Raw genomic sequence first — 23734 nt, 5'->3', positions numbered from 1 at the left:
CGACATCTACGCCTGGTGTTGCGACGAGTAATCGACAAATGTTTGTTCGAGACTGTTTGATATGCCTAGCAATTATATTCGTGACCCCTTTATATGCACGAAATACATGTTGCTTTCATTCATATACGGCAGTGTTTGCGTTAGATTGCAACTTTTGCCAAATTAAGGGTGACCACGGAGGTTTAGCCATTCGGCGGCCGCGATCGCACATCGGCGAGTCGCGCGCAGTCATCGCATTTTGCACCGCAATGTGGATCGCGTGTTGAACGCCATCAGGTTTACTTTGGACAATGTGAACACATAGCGTACACTTGCGGCGTTTAAAACGCACGCTGTTGTGGGGTCCTGGAAGCGAATCTACACGAAGTAGCAGACGGGCGAGCTTAATTAATTGATATATATACATGTATAAAACTATAAATTGTCTTTACGCATTATATATTTACCTTGCATCCGCTCACGCCTAGCTGAGCGTTGACCCTTCAGGGAAGCCATCTGAACAACAACAACAATGAAAAAAGAAAGCAACGTTACCGCTCGTGTGTACATGATTACCCAGGTTAGGTAATTCAGTGTCATTATCCTCACCTTCCTTTTCATTGTCCGTGCACAGTGGACCGGACAGTCCGAAAGGACAACTGCATTGACCATTTGTGGGATTGCATTTCGAACCACGAGGACATTTGCAGAGCAGAGCGCAACCTGGGCCGTAGAAATTGTCGGAGCAAGCTGAAAAAAATGACGGCAGATGTAGCACGGGAATCATCGCAAAAATAAAAACTTTTACTAAACTTCTAGTTCAAGCCTTCCGGCACAACAAGGCACCGTAGCGGCGCGGCCTCTCCTCAAGGCCAAAGTGCAGATGCTTTGGCGCGTGGGAACTCGTAGCTGACACTGGCCTGTTTTAGAAAAAATAACGGTGGTTCACAAGTAGGCAGTTTCAGCTGAAGTTAGATACGGACGCGTAATAAGAAGTCTCTTCATGGCAGAGCCGTGCGGAAATGTCGATCGCCTTTTTGATATAAGCTACGTGCAAGGAGGCCTATCCAACAGTGCACCTAATTTTTTTGGTCGCGAGATCAAGCTACCCCGCCATTGTGAGGGAGTTGGCTCGTAGCATGAAAGTGGACCTCGAAGCTTTGCTAACGGGTCCGCACGAACTACCGCGCAGACTAAAGCCGCCTGGCGTTATTGATTTCATTTATGGGTCTAGCGCGCAAGCAACGATCGAGGTGCGTGATGGTTGTGCTTTGCTGTACGCGTACAGGCGCCTTGAGTGAAGCACGCATAATACGCCCTGGCGCTTGCCTTTCTCGCAGTGACGACCAACACGCCCAGGGGGACATCGGCATTTCCCCGTGACGCCGTCGCAGCCGTGGCCACCGCACGAGCACCGAAGCGCGCAGTGCCTGCCGTAGCGGCCTTCGTCGCACGCTGAAATAGACGGAGAACGAATTCATTTCGGCCAGGTCAACCGTATAGGCCTGGAAGAAATAAAAGCCAAAACGCACGCGCAGCAATGGGACGACAAACTACAGTGTGACTGTGACCGTTCGGCATATCGTCCGTGATTCTCGTACATGAATGTTGTACGTGATTCTCGTATGGAGTCGTAAATTTCTCTTGGTCCCCACCCACCGGCCACCCCACTTATTTTGTTAAACTTTGTCTTACCGTTCATAGATGACATGGTTTAGCTCTTTCGCGTTCCCAAATCCTGTGTCACGAGCGTTTAGCCTTGAACGTACAAGAGTAAACGCGTGGGCACGCGTTCTTGTTGGGCAGAATGGCAAAGATCTGTATCAGACAAAAAATGAGTAACTCACGGTTGAAAAAAAGAAAGCCTACTATTAGGTTTTCATGCAACAAAATGTGACTTCTAACAAAAATAAGCTTTACAGCACAATTATTTTGCGCATTTCTCTCAGCTTTCTAATACCAGTATTATACTAGTATAATACTAGTATAATACTAGTATTATATTATACCACTATAGCATACTTCGCAGGTGCGAAGAGTGTTTTGTTCGTGCATCTAAAATTTCGTGTTCTTGACTTAATCCGATGCTCTCAAGCAATTTGCGGGCAATCAATTTCAGGAGGTGGAAAGAATCTATACGTCAATTTAGGTCGGTGCCAGCCGCTGAACTAATTACGACGTCTTTGCCAAAAAAGCAAGTCGCAGACAAGGTTCTAAAATTGGCGTGCTAGAGTTCTTTTGCTGCTCTAAATTTGGGCCACGCACAATGTGCTCTTTACCAACACTCCATCATCAGCCTAATTTAGGTCCGGCGCGGGGCCAACGCCTCTCCCAGCGTTCTTCAATTACTCCTGTCTTGAGCCAGCTGACTACGTCCTATGCCTGCAAATTTCCTAACTTTATCGCACTTCTTATCACATGTCGCGCAACATTATCTAGCTCGTGACCTGCGTTTTCCTTCCTTTGGCGCCCATTATGTTGCTCTAGCAAATTACCGGTTATGCTCTCTGTGCATTATAGGTATAGCCTCGCTCCCAACTTCATTTCTTCCCTAGCAATCTCAAACAGAATATCTTCGCGCTCTTTGGCCACTTCTGGCACTTGCACCAATAAACTCCATTGATCATCATTATCAACCAAAATATTTTCTACCACTGCAAGAAACTCCTGTATTCGTACAACAAACTGAACAGAAGTCCTAGTAGAAATAGGGCATAGTATATCCTCCTCAGATCAAGGACAGCTAAGTGACATAACCGCTTTTAAGAAATCCCAGATGATACCTTGTGCTCGGAGAGTACGGGCTGGAGGGGACCTTGCACTTTCCGTCACCTGAGTGTGGGGTCAAACACCCGAAGACCCGTTGAACTGTCCAAAGTGTGCCGCTCCAGTTCGTATACAGCGGAAATTCATCACCCGTCGTAGCTTGGTCCGACAGAGGGCTACTCGAGAAAGGATACCAAGAGCTACGAAAGGATACTAAGAGCTAAGTTCGCCGAGCCACTACTGCGATTTCTGCGTGAGGAAGGCCTCCACGCTTTTATTTAAACAAACACATATGCCGCAGGACAAGCTATGTGAAAAAAAAAAAGAACGGTTCTTATTGCCGGCTGTTATGTTCAGAATGCGAAATATCACATTGTTGAATTACCTGGATTAGATAGGCGCGAGAAGCATGAAAAGTAACCGTCTTTCCAGGTTTTTCTCTCTCTCTCTTTTTTTTCTTGTCGTAAAATCCGTTTCTTTTTCTTGTCTCCTTTCCTACCTTAGAAAAAATGCCACCTTTTGAAGGCTTTATATACTTTGTGGTTTCAATATGTATAATACATATCTTATAGACAGCCAAATAAATATACTTTCCGAAGACATAGATATCAAAAATACATGTTAGGGTTTATTATAATTCGCGGAAAAGAAAGTTTACAGAAGAGTGCAGGAAATGCAGACAATTTGGCACGCGACTCAGTTTGCGTGTGGGGGGGGGGGGGGGGGCGGGGCATACCTTGAGAGGTATTTTAGAAGTTCCTCACTGATTCGAATGTCTACCAGTTACGGCCTACATTCTGCTACAGATTTTGAAAGGGGACTTGTCAGAGGCTAAGCCATAAATTTCATCAGGGCTGACAAAATAAAGAGGGAGCTGCGAAGCTCGTAATGTGTGTCCAAGCACTCAGCGCTTCCACGTCACCACCGAAACAAGAGCACAAAATAAACTGTTACTGAAACCCAACGTTACCTTGGTGCTGTTGCATGCGAAAAAATAATAATAATAAAATGGAGCGTTACAGAATGAACACCCGTAGACGTATACAAAGACTCAATGTTATAACCGGCACGGCCAGAGGACATGATTCGTATGAACCAACCGGACCCAATTCAAGTCTCGGTGTCAGCTGCGTACGGGGAACAACAAAGAGCGTTTTCTTTTTCTTACAAACCCTGCATTCAACTGTCATCGTTAGCTAAAATGCCCGAGTTTCAGACATCGTAACTATAACAAAAAAAAAAAATACTCAGGACGCGAGGGATTCAGAGAACACATGCTAGATTTCACCATAGCCAAGTCCGGCGTATGCCTTGCATTCATCTACTTGTGATCCTGCGTCTTCTATATGTCTGATATGATCCTGTGTCGAAGCATACAATGTCCTAGTCCTCGAATGAGCTCCAAGTAGGCCGCCATCTTTCTTCTTTGTAGATAGTGTTATGGTTGGCCTCTCAAGTGTGGGAAACATTCAAGCGTGCTTTCCCATGTCGAGATAATTGCCCTCTTCCTCGAAAAATCGTCACGCCTCTACGCCCTGAGCGCGCACCAAGGGGAGGACCCAAAGGAGAAGACACGAAGGGGAAGAGGTCGTTGACTTCACCACCTGACGAAAACTACGCACTGACACTTCCACAAGTTTCCCAAGGAGACATCGACTACCACAAGACCGCAATAGGTTATCGAAGGCCGTCCTGGCCCCCGTGTTAGGCAGAGCCACCCGAGACTCAGATAGAGTCAGAACCATGTATGAATGAAGTGAACACATTTTCTTTTTCATCATCATGATGTCCGCCTTCGTTGTCTCCTGATTCTTGGGGTGAAGACTCACCTCACCTAGTCTAGATGGTGTCAATAGCTACATAGCTTCCCGGACTGCATGCCTCCCCTTGTTGCTTCGCCGACGACTAACAATCGTAATCCTAGCCAGATAACCTGCCGATTGTACTACGCTCCTGCCGTTTGATGTCATATAGTATATTTATACTGATAAACGTAGTTAACGCGCAAATGAGAGCCCTGTCACGATGCCCTCACCTTTCTCGCACGCTTCTCCCATAAAGCCATCAGCGCAGCTGCAGAGTCCTGTCCTTGGATCGCAGCGTTCACCATTTTGGCAGTGGCAGCTCATTGCGCAGTACTCGCCGAATGTGCCCTTCGGACATTCTGAAAAGGTGCAGAAGAAATTATGAAGTTGCATTTCCAGCCATTCTTCGCCTAAGAGAGCGTAAATCATGTCCACGGGTGTTAGCAAAAGGTAAAGATCGAGCGTACCACGTGACCTGGACGTCACAACTTCAATGGGCAGCGCGGCAACGCGGAGGTACCCATAGATATATTTGTTCGGGAGACACGATGGAGTGATTAGTGCCCCAGCTTTCGTAATTGCATCTTGTCAGCAATGGCGTGCAACCCTGCTTCCCGTGGGGTGGAGGGAATAAAGATGGCGTCCACGTCACAATAATAATTTATCTGATATTCTGCGTCACTCCAGCACCCCGAGAAGCTTCTCCTTCGTCTCCTGCAAAGTTGTCTTCTTGATGCGCACGCAAGGTAATGGGCAAAGCCAGCTTTCCGTACGCCGCTAAAGACGTTCACGCTAGGGCAGCAGTCTAGAGCGGTGCGGAATCGAATTCGGCAGCGGCGAGTTTTGCCGAAAAGGCCTTCTCCACGCCGATAGGTTTTATTCCGCCGCTACCGCCGGATTCCCTCACCGCGGGCTAGGTAATCCATCGACAAGGAGGTTACAGGAATACTATAGTAGACCATAACGTTGAGGTTTTTAGCGCACGAAAAGGGACGAGAGACAAAGGCAACACGCGGACACAGCGCGGACATAGCGCTGTGTCCGCGTCTTGCCTTTGTCTCTCGTCCCTTTTCGTGCGCTAAAAACCTCAAAGTTATGGAATACTAACAGGCCCTAACCTACGCTCTTTATAGTAGACCGCCATGAGCATGCTAAAATGTTCGCAACGCAGTGCGTAATACGCAACCATTAGGCACTGCCAGGAGTAGGCATGTGCGCAGGTGGAGCCTTGGCAGCACGTGTCATGGTGGCTAATCGTGCTCCGCGGTATGCTAAAATGCACTGTTTTAAGCGTAGACAAAAAAAAAGGGACACGGACAATAAAAATAGCTGGCTGACCGTCGCGCGATGAAAACCTGACGCCATAAAGCACTGCTGAAACTAGGGCATCGTAATATGCGCAGTGACGTTACCTTGATATCGTCCTACCAGCGTTTTCTTACTCTGTAATCAATGCGCTTTTCCTGAGAAGACGAAATCGAGACCAAAAATTATAAACAAGCATCATCGGAGCCACTTCTACAGTGTCACATTGCATGCTGATTCTTGAGTGAGAAATATACCCACATAATTCACACAAGTCTTGCATGCAGCACTGGTTCTCCTAAGAAAAAGGAAAAGGCCTCTCGAGTGCTTCTTTGTTCAAAAACTTTTGCAAAATTATTTTAAGGCACCAGTATAGCATAAGACGTCCACAAACATAGATCAAGAAAACTTATCGTTGGAAGTCGGTCTGCGTCCACCGGCCGCTGATTCGATTTACCAAGACGCCAAGCGAAGTAGGGCAACGGAGAACCGTCTGAAACAACGCGTGCTTCGAGGTGACGGAACGTACCTTTCGAGCATGTTGGTCCCGTGAAGCCCGGTTTGCAGCTGCAGGCCCCGGTTACAGAGTCGCAAGACGCATCATTTTGGCAATCGCACTTCAGGGAGCAGCCTGGGCCGTAGTTACCCGGAGAACATGCTGGAGAAAAAGGTCGACAGAGAGGGAGAGAGATAAACGGGGTGAGAAAGACAGGGAGGTTAACCGCAGAAGATTCTGGCTTGCTACCATGCATTGGGGCAAGGGCAGCGGGAAATGAAAGACGTCAAGAAAGCGGAGAGGAAAAAAAGCAATGGTACGAAAAATAAATAGTGGAGGTTGGGAACGTCCGCGAGAGCTAGAGTCTCTCAAATAGGTTACTCGAACGCAAAAATTTCAGGAGTGACTTGACTGTATTGTGGTGGCGGGCCGACTGTATATTTGGGCACTGAAGGAAAAGATCAGGTGTTCCATTCCGATGACCTACCTTCGGAGTTGGGAAATACCGAAACCTTACGCACGGGGAAGCTGTTGACTTGTTTCCATCTGTGTGGACTTACAAAGATACGGAAAAGCATAAAGGATGCTGCCGGCGGCCTATACGCTTTCTGATGCTTAACATACTGCGGCTCTGGGGTGATGCGGGCTGGGCGTGATGTTGAAGGCGTGCACAGTATTGTGTTATGATATGTAGTACCAGTGTGCATCCAATCACGAAGAACAATAAGGAATCTTCCTACTTAATCGAAAAGGTTATCACAAGAAGGTATAATTGCTTCTAGCAAGTGAATATGCGCCACTGGAATCTCAGTGGCCGGCTCGGCGTCAAACATCAGGCTCGGCTCTTTCCTGCCTACGCAGCAGCAGGCAAGGGCAGCTTGGCCTACGCGAAACGACGAGGTCTACAGACATCACAAGAAAAAAAAATGACCGCAATGGTATAGAGGTTAGCGGAATAAGCAGTGGTGAGAATGTGCCTCTCTAAATATCCCGCAGGCTTCCAATCCGACACAGTCAGCACCTATTCCACGTACTATATACGTAGTTCTGAAATGAGTATAGTAAAACAGGCCGGGGGACGTGCGTGTGTGCGTGCGCGCGCGTGCGTGTTACCGAAATGTGAACACCTTGTGAAACATACGGAGGATAAAGTGAGACAGTCGTTGTCTCGTATGTGCGAGCGCTTGCGCTTTGGAGTGCACGTATATCCGTGTGATCAACACGCTCACCCTTGTCGCACCTCGTTCCTTGAAAGCCAGGCGAGCACAGACATGCGCCCGTCTTCGAATCACAGTGACCGTGAGAGCAGGAGCAGTTCAAGGAGCATCCGGGCCCGTGCCTACCAGGTGGGCAGTCTGTGGAGTGCGTGACACCCGAACAGGCTATATTGCAATCTGCTTTCACTCGCAAAAAAAGTTATCTGAACAGTCTACAGAAGGAAAGTCTGCATATGTAACTAAGGAGTCTGCAGTATTCTTACGAAGAGCCTGCGGACTTACGGTCTTGCACATTTTGTCGACCTACTGGCGTAACATTTCTCTAAACAACCCGTTTAAAACTATGGAGCTCAACAGGCCTAATGAAATAGATGTCTCTGAGGCTCCTTTGTCTAGACAGTCTGTACATATACAAAATGACAAACTTATAAATCGTCAAACAGTTTACTTGAAGTGTACATAGATAAACTATTCAGTTTTATAAAAGTTGACTTCATTTCACGCCGATAGGAGAGCTGCAGTTGGGGAATATGGGATGTGTATTTGCCAGCGCTGTCAGAGAAGACATTTATAGACGGTAACATGTGGCGTCTATTTCGTCCGTTTATTGTCCCGCTTCTTCTCCAACTGCACTGACAAATAAGCATCCTGGGGCGCTAAAACGTAAAGCTATTCCGAAGTTTTCTATTCCAATCCTGCCATAAACCCTCCACCATTGGTTAAAAATTTTCGGGCCACGTCCACTTTGCCTTTCTGTCACGCGACATCGCGAATACCGCGATAGCTCCCCATCTGACATGACGTGTACACACTTATTATGCACGATTAGACCGAACAAAACAAAAATAATTATTTCTGATTCCGCGCCTTTTCGCCATTAACCCTCTGCTATTGGCCGAAAGTTTTCGGGCTGCGCCCACTTCACCTGTCGGTCACCTGACGTCACAAAACCGTGAAAACTCACCGTGTCAAAGTGACGTGCACGCTTTAAAGATACGTTAATATGCCGAACAAAACTACTTTTTTTTCTGAATAGCCCGTAGACTGCTCCGCTCCGGAAGGAATAGAAGATGGCTACCGGCCAATCGCTTAGCCACTGGATATTCCCACATGCCGGAGAGTATGGATTTATTTGCCTATAATAAAACTTTTTGCGTGGCAGTATTACGTTATCGAGCCTTTTCGGCCCGTTTACGAGCTCGCTCAGTCATCTCTCCTTTGTTGAGGATCCGTTTTAGCGGCATTCTTAACCTTCCGTTGCATGCCGGCACAATTTTAGACCAGCCATCACGAGCTAAGTAAGGGGAAGCGGACCAATCGCAGACGCCTCTTCATACGGTTATCTATTTTCACTGCGATGGCTCGGCGCCATCGAAACCCTCTATACTTGAACGTGCTCCTTGCATCTTGTCAGCCAATCAGATTTAAAAAAAAAACGCTCAATGTAGGCAATTTTATTCGTTTAAAAACCATACAAGCGACCTCCTATTAACAAGGAGAGTGTTTGATTGGGCTGTTCAGACAACACTGCGGGTCACCGCCCGATGCTTGCGTCAGCGGTTACGTAAAGTTGACGTCAGGAGATTGGAATAAAAACAAATTGGAATAGTTTTACGTTGTAGGGCCCCTAGTGCTTTTAATTCAGCCGTACGTAGACGGGTAAGTGTGTAAAATACAGCCGCTAAGCGGTCTACGTTGCCCACGTGCCTTTTTCGCAACGCCTTCCGGTGACGCCCGCTGGACAGCGACAACTGCCATCGGTGGAGTCGCATACACCGCCGTTCTGGCAGTTACAGGAGGCGTTGCAGTACTTTCCGAAGCTACCATCAGGGCACGCTGCAAGAATGGGAAGCGGATACATCACTCGACCGGAAACTCCATTGAAAGTATGTGTATCATATTCATGGCAAGAATAAAATAACGCAGCAACCAAGTGAATTATGCTTTCGGTTATTGCGACAGAAGCTATTCAGGTCGTCATTAATAACGTGGTAGCTTGTGCCATCGGCTTCATGTACAAGCTAATGCACGAAAAAAAAAAAAACACAATAGCTCAACCATCTCTTTGTTGTTCGTACATCTATCAGTCTTCTCGTCATAGAAAGAAGCGCTGACACATATATTTTTGACACATATATGACCCATATATGACACATATACGACATATATATGTCACATGCATAAACTCTACGACACTCTCTTTTCGCATAGAAAAAGATGACACTCATAAAGTACAGAGGTTGGGAAACACTTGTAATTTAATACTAAATTCGGTCTGGAAATATCGCCTCTGGCGTTGACTACATTATCGTGATGTCATGACACACAGCAAAACTAGCTGGCGTCGTGTAACAATACGTCTAGGCAAAATGACGAGCTACTGAAAGAAAAATTCTGGCGGAACCCATCACTCGCTGACTGTCGACATCAATGCGATTAGTATTCAAGCAATGTAGTGACACACTCTGGTATTGCCACCACCAAAACGCGTCATGCATGAGCCATGTACTGCAACCTGGCTCCACTCTTGCGTTCTGTGGCGCAACTATGTAGAGGGTATGGACCAACGCCATGTGCAAATAGAGTCCCGTCACACACTAACCTTGGTCGCAGATGCTTCCGGTGTAGCCGGGGAAGCAGTCACATTTTCCGGACGCACGGTCGCAATGTCCGTGTTTGCAGAGACATTTTCGTTTGCACCACGATCCATACGAGCCGATCGGACAAGCTGGAAAGAGATGAAAAGTAACAAGGGCACGAAATTGATACTATGAAAATGTCAATCAGCCCGCGGATATGTTATGCATACTACAGCATAATGGCGGTGCACGCCTTTGTCGCGTGTTTTGCTTCGCGTAATTCTACTTAAAGGCTGCCACAAATGCTTCTACCAACTAGCGTTGCCAACCAGTGTCGGTTGGCACCACAGGCGATTCCAATGCAGCATTAATTGTGTCTATTCCCTAACCACCGCGGTGCGTGTTCTTCTCTCTATTCCTTCCCGCCCTTCGGGCTAATGATGATGACGATGAAAACTTATGTCTGCGCTCTTTGCATCAGGCGGGCATTTGGGAATGCCGCAGCTATCAAATTGAAAAAAAAGAAATTAAAAAGAAAGAAAAAGAGACAAAAATTGCTGCATCCAACTGTGTGTCCATACCCGAAACGAACTGCATAGCACCTTGTCGCGGTATTGTAACTCCTTGTCGCCCGCTACTATTGCACTAGTCCTTTCTTAGAAAACAGCCAGAACAGTGCACCTTCTTGTACCCCTTCTGATCCCCTTTGTAAAGGCCACACGCAGCGTTGAGACCAGTTAAGGTACCACGATTCTTACCTTCTCACCTCGAGTTACCTGTGGATTCTGAAAGTTCTCCCGATTACTTGATTTGTCAGCAGTTGTGAAGATGATTGAATCTCTTCACCTCTCAAAGGATCGTGTCGTATGTTCCTTCATAAGCGTCTGCGTACTGTGCCAACGGCACAACCTCGTTACTCTGCGCTTTAATTGCTCGCGGTTCCTATACATGATGATCGTAGTCTCTCCTCTCATTCCCCTAGAACGCACACGTTATAGCGGTTAACAGACGTGGTTTTCCCGACAGTGGTCCAGAAATCCCGCTCTTCAGCGAGATAGACATGGACCGCCTCATTTTGTTCATCGTGACTAGAAATTAGAGGGCATTTTTTCCGACCAGAATCCAGCGTTACCTTCATTGCACTGTTTTCCTTTGAAACCGGGACGACATAGGCAGTCTCCACTCTCGTGGTGACAGCCGATGCCAGCGGGACAATTGCAGCGTTGCGAACATCCGTGACCATACCAGCCGTCCTTGCACTCTGCGCGCGATAATAAACAAATATTCATGAGCCATTTGTGAAAACCCTGTGCTCCCACTCCCTTTCTTTTACTCTTAATAAACGCTGAGCTCATTTAAAAGAAGGCACAAGATCAGCGCTTTACACGGCAGGAGGGACGATGTAAATACCGGGATTCCAAAATGATCTCCCGAGGGCAACGTAACAGCGGCGCAAACTTATGCTGTTTGTGACAATCGCTTTTATAGCGTCGTTTCTTAATTTATTTCTTCATTTCTTTTGTTACGTCGTTTCTAAACGTTCTACTTTAGTTGACTATTACAATTCATATGTAAACGTGAGGTTTCTAGCATACCGAAAACTTTTAAACAAAAGTTCCAGGACGTAACTGAAAGGAGACTAAACACTAAATCACATAACGCTGACAAAGTATTCCTTCAAGACTCTATTTTCGTTTATTTCGCGGTAACAGGTTAATTACAATATGAAAAAAAAAATGAAGGTAAACGTTTCGTTGTTTTCAAATTTCGCGCCATAACCCACGCGCCGGAATGTCAGTGTGACATCGCGATTTTCGAAGTATATACTTTTAGCTGGGCCACTTCGGTTCGGTAAATGTTCCCGAAACTTCCCGTGTTCAATCTTTGGCTCGTTTAGAACAAAATATAGTCAATTTTACCCATAAACAAATAACTAGGACCTAGCAGACGCGCTCAAAATCCATGACGTCACGACAAGCTGGTGCGGGAATTTCAAGGTGGCGTCGCCACCCTTTCATTCCTTTCCACACCTTTTCTGGCTTATCAAGCTTCCACTCGCGATACGAATGACGTTCTTTTTTTTCGTAAAAGGGTAATTTACTTACAGGTGAACGCATTTGTCTCTTTATTGTCTCTTTAAACACGTGAATACGTCGTCGTACAATATAACTCTGTCATGTAGCGTTCCGGGGGCATTAGGCCATTTCACTGAAGAAACAATTATGGTATATATGCAATACGAATGCCAAGGTGACAGCTGGTACGTCTAAGTTGTTGACTTCGACAACTTAAACGTCAGCAGGGCTTTGGGGTTCATCCTGTATGTGGCATGAATATCCGTAGCGTTTTGAAGCGCCGACTGCGTACACCTTAGCGTGCAAACAACGTGACACATAGGATGCAGGCGTTAGCAAACAGAAGCTTACTTTGCTCGCAGCTAGGCCCCTCTTTACCGGGCTGACAGCGGCAGGCTCCGGTCACGTGATCGCAGGGCTCCCAGGGCCTGCAGTTGCACCTGTGGGCGCATCCTTCTCCGAAGGAACCTTTTGGACAGACTGCATTTTCAAAGGCGGTAATATAATGAGAATTGTGTGAGTACGTGGCGAACATTTATGAGCCTCTGGTAGTCATCGTGTATGACGTGTGATAGGCGATACCGTGTGAATAAGTACACCTCGACAGTTGATTTCGCATGTATTTGGCTTGTGATACATTAGAGACGGCATGGGAAAGGGGTGGGGGAGGGGGGCTACGTGGCACTTGCTGGCGCCATCCGTTTAACGCCATCGAGAATAAACCGCAAATGGCGAGTTCTGCTAAGGCGCTTGACACTTTTAAACTATGCGTTCGAGATAGTGTCAGCAAGGTACATTCTTTGGTGGTGAGTTGAATTTTGCAGCTGGTTCTCTATTATAGCGTAAGTAGGTTAGAAAAAGCATTCGTCAAAGAATAATTAATTTGTCAGCACTCCATGTATGCTCGGCCGTTTTCATAATTCCTGCATGAATAAACATATTTGGACTAAAGGCGTGTGGAAGAAGCTTGGGCCGCAATAAAGGCTAGGAAGATAGCCGTTCACGAAGAGAACCAAAGGTTCATATGAATGTCCCTATTGAAATCGAAAAAAAAGAAAGAAAAAGAAACCTAGATACACACGCTGCAAGATAAGCACATGCGGGAGGGAGTAGAAGGTCGATGTCTCTACGGACATCCAGATGTACCCGACTCCCCCCACAGCATGCTTATTTTGCAGAGTCGTTAGGGGCGTCCAGGGGCGGCTTGCTCGAACATCTAATAACGAAAATAATAAGCAATTTAAGAACGCGTCATTAAATGTGCCATAGACAACACCTAGTCCGCACAAGAACGTGTTCTTAAATGCGTTATTACTTTCGTTATTACGTGTTCGTGCAAGTCGCCCCATGTGTTTATTTCTCTCCCTCCATCTTGCACAGCGTTTCACGTCATTGAATCTTGCCCCTGGGCAAGAGGGAACACGAAATGACATTAGTTGCTCACTTCCAGATGAGTGAGCAACAGTAGTGTCACTGCTATACGTGGAATACAGCTTTCACATTCGTGTTACGATCGATTCCTCAAAAAAAAAAAAAAAAGGTTTTAGCTGGCCATTTTTGACTTAAGGCAACATTTCACTTAAATAGGCTCCTATCGTGTCTGCCTTGAGCGAGACAGTCGTGGTGTCCGCGCCAGGGCCTTCCTGCCAGCCTTAGCAGCCACATCAAAGCCAATTCTGCGTCGCTATCAAGCACTGGAAGCGTGCGGTACATCTCGCACTGCTTACCGGATTCGCAGTGGCGACCTTGGAAGCCCGGTCTGCAGTGACATGTGCCGTCGACTTGGGAACAGGTGGCTCCGTGCTGGCAACGACAGTGGGGCTTGGCAGCGATGGGGACTGCAATCAAGGCTTCCAGCTTGGTCTCAGTCGGAGGACTTCTTTCCGCAAACAGCTCCTGAAAGGACGCTGTAAGCGACCAAGGAGTAACTTATGGGTAGTTGAAACGAATCGGGCAAACTTTATTTCTCAGGAGAAGGTGCCTCCACAAGTCCCGTATAGGCGAAGGAAACCGAATGGGAAATTTCCTTATCGGCTCGGTACATTTTACAGACAAAGCCCTTCTGACCCGACCATATTCGATCGCGGTTCCGTGCACTTTACTAAAAGGATTAGGCTAAATCAACCTGCCATGTGCAGACAGGGTGAGTCCGCCATAGCGGACAATCGCCGATGGATCCCGGATGCCGGTCGTTTGCAAGTGTTTGACAGACAAATTTCAAAACTGACAAAACTGCTCGAGCTGCTTCTGTTGGATTCATGTACTGTAAGTGAACCCTACTGGCAGATGTCAGCTCGGCAAGACGGCTACAGAGTTGAACCCAGTTTTTGAGAACAGGCATCGCCACAGGGTCGCTTTCGACGGGTTACGGCCTGAAAACACAAGCTTTGTTGGTCCGCAGCCAGAGCAACTGAGCGGAGGCCATTTGGCCATGACTTTGCATGCTCTTCGAAATGCCGAGACACAGTAATTACGGCGAAAATGTGACTTTGCATATCATCACCAGAGTGTCGGTTTGAGAAGAAGAGCAGAGTGTCAGTTTGAGGTGCAAGTTAAGAAAAAAAAACAAAAAAACTCCAGATAACGTCGCGCCATAATACCAAGTGTCATCTGAACGGTGTCACAGCACCAAGACATTTACGTCCTTCTATGGTCATCCTGATATGTACTGCAGGCACATCATGACCACAAGAAAGGCCACGAAGTAGCTCTGTTTCACAGTCACTTAAGTATCCGGATGTGATTTCAATGCGAAAGTATGAGTACTCGTCTAAGTCATCATCTTAAATTAAAACTCCACCTTAATCCACCTTGCTCTAATTTGTACCAATCTTAATTCACCTAACCCATCCCAATTCACTTCAATCGACTTTAATCCACTTTAATCCACCTTAATTCTCTTTAATACACCTAAATCCAATTTTTGAAGTGGGCCAAGTCGGTTTTTATGGGTGTGGGCCCCGGCGTCCGTCCGACGCCGCGGCTCTTCACCGTGGCATTACACAGTGCCAGCCGCAACAGGTCTAGCACCGGGAACGTGACATCATCGCCTTGTCACGTGCTTTTGGATAAAAACGCCGGATGCCGGATTTTCCGCTCGATGGGGCATATGCTTTCGCATTAAAAATAGCACAAAGACCTTCCCGGTTTACTACCAGTCAAATAGGTCGGGCGAGTCAACCCATTCCTTGCAAGCCGGCTTATCGAAATCGACTCGACGCGCGCCTGGCCCTGCACGCTAGCGTTTGCATAAACCCGAAAACCGATGTTCGGCCCGACAAGCCGACTTGACCCGTATTAACTGGGTTCACGAAAACATTACTTACGTTATACGAGTTTTGAGCATGGACAGTCAGAATGTTGGAGGTACTTTTTGTGACAGCTGTTAGCGCGTCTGTTTCTATAGTTTACGCATTATTACGATCGGCCAGCGGAGGTAGGGACCTTCTGGCGTCTCCGGCCCCGTTGCGACGAATCGCTTCGTGAAGTCAACAATGCGCCTCCTTCGGACGGCCCCATGGCGCCAGTAGGGCTAGCCACGTTTGTGGGACCGAATATTGTTAGTTGGCTCGCTGTCGCCTTCACGGAATAATTGGAGCAAGAGAACGCCTGTAAATGGGTGTTTTACGGCGCTGTCTCAAGCCTCCCCCCCCCCCCCCCCCCGCCCCGTAATCTTCGCGGTCGTTTGATAGACGCGGCAGCTAACTGTGGGGTCATCTCGAGAATCAAGACGCGCCAGCTTGAGTCAAGTGTGACAACCCATGTCAACGAGGCCCCTCTTCGTTTGGTGCGTTCGGTGAAAGAAAAGTACGAGAGTGAGTGTGTGAGCCCTCACCCTCAAAGGCGGGTCCTTCGACGACTTTGAAAGCTCTGATTGGACGAAGGTCTAATCGGGGCGTTCAAACACAGGGGGTTTTAAGGAGCCGTTTTCGGCTGCTTCGTGTGGTCCATTTTCAGTCATGCTAGACTGATAAAATGTAACGTTCTCCACCCTTCACGTAGCTATTGTAAATAAATCCCGTATTCCTCGTCCTCGATGAGAACAAGATACTCCCTTCAAAAACGTTCTTAGCGTGGACGAGTCGGACGACGGCATGGGCCAGCTACCTCTTATTACATGCCCTATCCCAGCTCTTACAGCATAAACTCGAGGGTTTGTTTAAAAGAATTAAGCAGCTGTCACTGATACATCAAAATAATAAAAACAACATACAATGTTTTAAAATATTACCATTTAAATTTATGGAATTTACACAGATCCCCCAGCTACACTTATGTGGATTGGAAACACTGGACCACCCGAGGTCGAAACAGTGCACGTTCCACGCTTAAACGTTTGGCATCTTCGTAGAGTGTAGACCTTTTTCATGCTTACAAACAGAGTTCCCAGAAGACTTTCGGTTAAGCCGTCAGGAGCAACAGAAGTTACATTGGCCTATAAACTTACAGGACCCTCCAGCTGGCACCAGCTTTGTTGGGGAGTTGGAGTATTTGACAATGAATTGTATTGTTAAGTGCAAAAAAAAAAAAAAAAGCCCGCACCTGAGTTCGACACATTGTGCACGTTCTTTTATCTGAAAGCATCAAGAATATGAGCCTGCAGTGTAGTATGCAGCAAAATATTTCTTTTTTCTTGGCTAACATGACTCTCGTAAATAGCTGACCGGAACTTCTCTGGGGTTATGAACGCAGTGCTGCCACATCGCGGATGAAAAAGGTCTATACGTGAACCCTACGCGAGTGGGTCGATTCAGCGATCGGGCTGACGGCTACCTGAAGCGACCGAGTTTGCATTAACTCGCTTCTGACAGCTCTGGAGTACAGCGGCATGTAGTGTCGAGCCGAAACCGAAACATTAGAGGGTGTTAGAATAGGGGCCTCAATAGTTTGGGGCCCGAAAGAGCTTTGCGGGTGTTAGCGTTGAGGCACGCAGGAGTGAAGAGCTTTAGAATAGGGCTTTGCGTTTGAGGATAGCGTCTTGCGCTGACAGCGCCACTACCGTGTCAAAGAAAAACTATTAGAAATAATTAAATAAAGTATGCCATTTTATGATGGGAACAGTAATTTTGACTTGTGTGTATTCGCGTTTAATTACAATTTAGAGGTTATTCTGTAAGCAGCAAAGAATTAGTTGCGATTAGTTTTGAGCAAACCAACTTTACGTGCCTTCGCCAGCCAAGCTTAGCCGTATTAGGCCTACGAGCCATAAAATCCACAATCGAATTCGGAGTCTGTGACGTCTAATGAAACAGTCTTCATAACACACGCTAGTGGAGAGAAAGCGATAACCGCAGTCACTTCTCCTAGCTTGCGAACTTCACGCGTTACCACGAATCGAACCCAGTTTGGTGCTAGGTTAGAGCCGTCGCTTCGATGTGTGCCGCCATGTTTGCTGACACAAAGCTTTTGGGGCCGCTATTTGGGCTGCCGCTAAATCGGTGAAATAGCGTTCCCAACGCAAAACCCAAACGCAGTATGCGTCTCGCGCATGCGCAGTGGCTTCGACAATATCTCTTTGGGGCCACAACACGTTTGGGGCCCCTATTCTAAAACTCTCTATTAACGCGTTCGAACAGGGTGTTCGAACGGTTCCTGTTGCTCTCTGCAACAGCTCTACTTGATGTCTGTTATCATTACATTGAGGTTTCACTGCACAGCGCTTGTCTTGGTCTTGCCCTGATACCATTCCCGCTGCCAGCATATAAGAACGCTGGCGTCGCAGTGGTCCCGCGGAGCCGGAGGCGTTTACATGCGCGCTGCAAACTGTAGAACGCTGCGCAGTAGAACGCTGCGCTCGACTAGCCTCTTATGGTATCTTCGACTGGTCACCTCCATACCCCGAAGCAGAGTCGGGCTGATCCGGCGTTCTCCGAGCTCTGAGGTAGAGGACAAGCGCGCGAGCCGAACGTGCGACTTGCCCTCGGAGGAAGAAATGGCAGATGCGAAACCACGTGACTACTGCCAACATCCAATGTTTTTTCTATCCAAAGCTCCCGGTTCCTTGTAGGAGGTAGCCGCGGGCCATGGCCATCTCCTGTGCGCGTTCGATCAGGCTCCGCTGTTTATTCGGGCTCGAGTCTGTTAGCTTCGCCCCCCCCCTCTCCCGCCATTGCTCCTCGGTTAGTGATTCGGTGTATACACTGCCATGTCTTCACACGCATCCCCATACCATATGACACAAGTTGCCTGGGTCATCACAGTACTTTCAGATGTACGGGTGCTCAGTGGGTGAGATTTGGTTCAATAAGACACAGTGGACTCAGGTATGGGTTTGCAACTTCCCGAGGGTTGCTGTCTCCTCCCTAGTTAGGTTGGGGTGAAGTGGCGGGTAAGTTGTTTTGTCTAGCCTGTAGTGCTGCAAAATATTGGGTGTACTTTCTGGGAACTTCATGCTTCCTCCTAGCGCGTCCTACGAGAAAGACCGATGAACGGGCGCTTGGGCAGAGGCGTCAGCTACCTCATTCCCCAGCAGGGGCTCGTGGCCCGGGGTACAAATCATTATAACTGGCAGATGCTTCTTTGCCGTGGCTGTGAGGATTTGTATGGCTTGCCTGGAGATTCTCCGTTTCTGAAAATTTTGGCAAGCAGCTTGTGAATCAGTGATTAATATTCCTGCCTCCCGCAGGTTGAGATGGCCAGGGCTATTGCTGTTCATTCTACCGTATCTATTTTTCTTGTTAGGATGGTAGCTGCAGTTCTCTCTTTGCCCTTGCGGTCGACGGCATTGAGAGCACGTGCTGGAGTTCCCGAACATTTCGCTGCATCGGTGTATCGTGTGTCCGGATTTCGGCTGTAGGTTTTACAACGAAGCTGTGTACCTCTACCGTCCAAGGAAATTTTCGTGTCGTTGTTGGCGTGGTACAAGCAAGAAACTCACAATACGTGGGCCGATCTCGGAGATAGTGCAATGCCGCGCCGACCTGCGGCGGGTGTGAAGCAGGCGTTAAGCACTCCCCATACGTGGGCCGACCCCGATGATAGCGCAATGCCGGGCTGACCCGCAGCGGAAGTGAAGCAGGCGTTAAGCACTCTCCATACGTGGGCCGATACCGAAGATAGCGAAATGCCGGGCCGACCCATGGCGGAGGTGCAGTTCGCCATTAAGGGGCCCACATACACAGCTTCGCCGGTCATCCTTCTTCACAGATGGGAAGGGCACGGAGTTTTTTTTTTTCGAAGAGTGTTTATTCTGGCTTTTTTTCTTACTTCATGGTAGGTTGGATGTATATTTCTTGGAATGGGGTCTACAGAGATGTATTCTCGAATTGTCTCTGGGATTATCCTTTTCTAGTCGTGCACTTGCACAGCTTCAGCATATCCTAATCTTTTGAGTGTTGCCCTTCCTGATTCAGTAAGTTTGGGACTTTCAGAGTTGGTTAACTTTGTGTGCATCGACTTGCTCCTCCCTGCTGTTGTGGAGACCTAAGCGGAGTAGTGGTTGTGTGGAGGTGCGTTCGGAGATCCCCATGGCACTCTTGACGGCCTTCTGGCTGAGAGCCTTCAGTTTTTCGATTTCCACATTCTTGAGGCCTAAATAAGAGGTTCTGTGGGTGGTTCTTCTGATGATGAAGGCTTGGATGATTCTGACTGCGTCTTGTTCTTTCAAACCGTGTCTTCTGTTTGCTGCCATCGTATCAAATGTGCTACTTGTGCTACAGTTTCTTGCAGTTTGGGAAGGGTGGTGGCACCCGATCTGTCCTTGTGTATATTTAGGCCGAGGATCATGAGCGACTCTACTTTAGGGATTTCCACTCCATTCAGGCACAGTTCTGGTTATGGGATTTCATATTCTGGCGATTTTCCCCTGGATCTAGCTTTTACTATGAGAAGCTCCGATTTTCATGGCGTGCTAACCCGCAAGCCTTGAGGTAGGTTTCTGTACGGTCCACCCCTTTTTGAAGCGCATCCTATTGAATTCCTGGAGATCCGCCTGTTGTCCAGATGGTGATGCCATCTGCACAAAGGGCATGTTTTATCCCCTGTATTCCTTTTAATATATTTGGTAGCTATATACAACATAGCTATGTTAAAATGAGAGGCGGGATGACCAGAGCGCTGCGGAGTTCCTTTGTTTCCCATTTCGAACTTGTCCGATTTCATGCTGCCCAGGCCAATTGTCGCTGTTCTGCTGGTGAGGAAGTTTTGTATGTAGTGGCATGTTGTTTCGCCACTGTGCGTGTCCTGGAGATTATTCAACACTGCCTCGTGGGAGACATTGTCAAATGTTCCTTTACCGTCCATGGCCAGGATTGCGCTTCTGCTGTGTTTGGAGGAAGAAGACGAAGTGATTCTCAATTCGCTTCTCATGGATTCCGTCTGCGTGGAAAATTGCTAAAATCATCCCTATTCTTAAAAATCATGGGGAAGGATATACAATAGATAACATTAGGCCAATTGCGCTAACTTCAAATTTGGTTAAATTAATTGAAAGAATTCTATATGCCGGCATGATTAAATTTATACAGAACAAGGACTTGCTTAGCCCCTGCCAAATTGGATTCCGACCATCCTGTTCAATTTGGCATGCTCACGTGGATCTAGAAAGTAGAATAAAGTTAGCACGGCGACAGAGGCAAATAGGTGCTCTTGTGATACTAGACATTTCCAAAGCCTACGACAGTGTAGAACACTTAATTTTATTAGATATATTGCGAAATTTAGAGATTCCAAATTACTTTTCAAACTGGATTGGTGAATTTTTAAATGGAAGAGCATTTTACTGCAGTCTGAGAGGCGTTTCCTCGAGTATATATAATCAATCACGAGGTGTTCCTCAAGGAGCTGTCACTTCATTACTATTTAATATTCTGATGTATTCCATTCCTCTTCATCAAGATGTACAAACATACGTATACGCGGATGACATTGCTTTCTTCGCATCAGACAGTGATATTCACTCTCTATATTATCGACTACAAAACTACCTCAACGCCATAGAAACCTGGTTAAACAAAATTCGCCTTTCACTTAACGTTAGAAAATCCTCGATATTGGTTTTCCCTCTTGACAATCCCGTTAATATATCGATATCCTATCGCCTCGAGACTATACCTCAAGTGGAGTCGGTGAAATACTTAGGTGTAGTATATGATGGTTCCCTCAACTGGCTCGGCCATATTGACCATATAGTTAAAGAAGGAGTACGAGCAGTTGGTATGCTACGTAAGCTGTGCAATAGTCGGTCCGGAATGCGGAGAGATCCACTTTTAATGATATACAAAATGAATGTGCGGCCCATTTTAGAATTTGGATGTGTTTTATTTTCTGGTGCCCCAGCTTATAAATTACGTCCCCTTGTTCTACTTGAGCGGGAAGCCCTATGACTGTGTTGCGGATTACCGAAATATGTTGCCAATAACATATTACACCAAGAAGTCAGGTTGCCCTCATTATTGTGTAGACTTCGGTTACTGACGGTGCAAACAGTCTTGAAATTGTATGAATCCCCTATTACAAGATTGAAATACATATTCATTTCCCAGCCTGCACTTTTCTTCGGAGTACACTGGCATCGTTTTCATACACCACAGGTGGTCTTCGTACAAACATTGATAAATCCCTTAAATGTACGTCTCTGGGAGGTACCGCCTATTTGTGATGTGCGGGAGAACCTACAAATTATATATGATGACATCTACCCAAATAATGCAAAACATCTCTCTTATAATATATTAAACGGCCTATTACAGGACCATTTATTGAGTTTATCTATAAGTACGGTCATTGCGACAGACGCCTCACAGTGTGAAGAAAAATCTGGAATTGGCATTTTCTCTCCCGCTCTAAACTGGTCATTTGCAATCAGGATTCCGGACTTTTATTCCGTATTTTTGGCTGAATTTCTAGCTGTGGTCCTAGCCTTACGCAAACTAAATTTGTCAACATCGGCGGTAGTAATTATAACAGATTCTTTATCCTTATGTTCCTCGCTCACAGCAAATGGTGTCACTAACCTTTTACGTACATTTCATTTTCTAGTGCCTGCCCACATAAATTTAATTAGATTGCTTTGGGTGCCTGGGCATAAAGGACTAGTCATGAACGAAATGGCTGACAGTCTCGCGAGAGCGGCCCTCAGTGGCCCTATATTACCTTTACTTCCTACAATAGCTTACCTGACGACTACTAGATTCAGGAGATATACAATTACTCAAGGCTCTTTGAACCCAGCTGTAGCAAATTTTTCAGAATATCGACACCTCCTATTCCCTTGGCCTAAAAATTCTTTTCACACCAGAAAAACTGAAGTCATCTTTACCCGATTACGTTGTCGAATACCAAAATTAAACTTCTATCGTCACAGGGCTGGTCTGGTGCCCTCCCCTCTGTGCCCAGTCTGTGGAGAAGATGAAATAATAGATCATTTTTTCTTATTCTGCCACCGTTTCACTTCTTTAAGAAAAAATCTAGAATCAAGATTTACACAGCTTGGTTTGAGCTTTTCAATTATAAATATCCTTTCTCTAGGAGCCTCCTCTCTTGGACAGTACCACAGGGATATTTGCTCAACTGTGGATGATTTTATACTTGCTACAAAGAGATTGTCTTGAATTCTTAAACATTTTATGTTTATTCATTTCCTCCAGTTAGCTTTACCATTTTCAGTTTTTTAATAAAGATAGCCGAATTTCATCCAAATCTTGGCCAATCCCCCACAGTGGGTGTGCGCCATCGCATAAGGAATACCATACCATACCATACCGTAGAGACCACTGTTTCTTCGCGCTGCAGTATTTTCGGCTTTTTCCCGTGTTTTACTGGGAGACGCCGCTCCCATTGCCATGGAAATGGAAGTGGAGTCGGCAGAATGCAGACGCGACGTGACTGCTTCGGAAGGTACCGGCCCGAGGAAGAGAAATTGCCCTCCTAGTCAAGCTGACAGCGAAGACACTGTGTTGTACTCCTGCTCAAGCGATGGCGCATCAAATAACTAAGGCTTCGAAAAAGTGGTACACCGCAAGGCCAAGAGAAGGAACATCAGCGGACGGTCTTCGTCAAGTAAGTCTACCATCATGCCACAGCGAAGGCCATCAGCGCGCACAATTCTTTTTGTGCCGGACACACCTACTGACAACTTCAACCGCCGTAATAGACAAGCGATTTCTGTCTCTCTGGAGGCTCTTGTCCCAGGAGAAATCAAGGATATCAGAATTAATACTCGAAAGAACGTCCTGGCTATTGATGTCTACAACCAAAGCGCAATCAATGCTTTGGTGACAGTAAAGCTCCTGGACAACATCAATGTCCACTACCTCATTCCGCAGGACAACGAAACCACGGCTGGTGTCGTTTATGATATTGACACATCGATTGCCAATTTTAATCAAACCTGCCATAGATGGTGTTGCCTTACTACAAGCTCGGCGCCTTGGCAAGTCGACCTGTGTAAGGCTCGTGTTTAAAGGAGGCTGCCTACCATCACATGTAAAGGTCGGCCACTTTCGGGATGTGGTACGGCCTTTCGTACCCAAACCACTTCAGTGCAGAAGGTGTCAAAGAATTGGACATGTGA

The 23734-nt window shown here is 46.8% G+C and overlaps 2 protein-coding genes across 3 annotated transcripts in view; one reads left to right on the top strand and one right to left on the bottom strand.

The window, feature by feature from the left end:
• LOC142575762 (cation-dependent mannose-6-phosphate receptor-like) overlaps nucleotides 1-1449 on the top strand; it is a 52304-nt gene extending 50855 nt beyond the window's left edge. The window contains exon 7 of the mRNA XM_075685381.1: nucleotides 1320-1449. Coding sequence (XP_075541496.1) covers nucleotides 1320-1362 — 43 coding nt within the window. The 3' untranslated portion in view covers nucleotides 1363-1449. The remainder of the gene's footprint in view (nucleotides 1-1319) is intronic.
• The window catches only part of LOC142575759 (uncharacterized), a 67154-nt gene that overhangs the window by 3768 nt on the left and 39652 nt on the right, over nucleotides 1-23734 (bottom strand). Inside the window, exons 16-26 of one of the 2 annotated variants that reach the window (XM_075685376.1) lie at nucleotides 13950-14129; nucleotides 12574-12702; nucleotides 11280-11408; nucleotides 10171-10296; nucleotides 9276-9404; nucleotides 7581-7706; nucleotides 6385-6513; nucleotides 4781-4909; nucleotides 1309-1434; nucleotides 589-729; nucleotides 447-495 (exon numbers count right to left, since the gene is read on the bottom strand). In XM_075685376.1, coding sequence (XP_075541491.1) covers nucleotides 464-495; nucleotides 589-729; nucleotides 1309-1434; nucleotides 4781-4909; nucleotides 6385-6513; nucleotides 7581-7706; nucleotides 9276-9404; nucleotides 10171-10296; nucleotides 11280-11408; nucleotides 12574-12702; nucleotides 13950-14129 — 1376 coding nt within the window. In that variant the 3' untranslated portion in view covers nucleotides 447-463. The remainder of the gene's footprint in view (nucleotides 1-446; nucleotides 496-588; nucleotides 730-1308; nucleotides 1435-4780; nucleotides 4910-6384; nucleotides 6514-7580; nucleotides 7707-9275; nucleotides 9405-10170; nucleotides 10297-11279; nucleotides 11409-12573; nucleotides 12703-13949; nucleotides 14130-23734) is intronic. The other variant, XM_075685377.1, reaches the window with a different exon arrangement.

This window comes from Dermacentor variabilis, chromosome 3 (genome assembly GCF_050947875.1).
Source record: "Dermacentor variabilis isolate Ectoservices chromosome 3, ASM5094787v1, whole genome shotgun sequence".
NCBI lineage: Eukaryota > Metazoa > Arthropoda > Arachnida > Ixodida > Ixodidae > Dermacentor > Dermacentor variabilis.
This window is presented reverse-complemented; position numbering and strand designations above follow the sequence as displayed.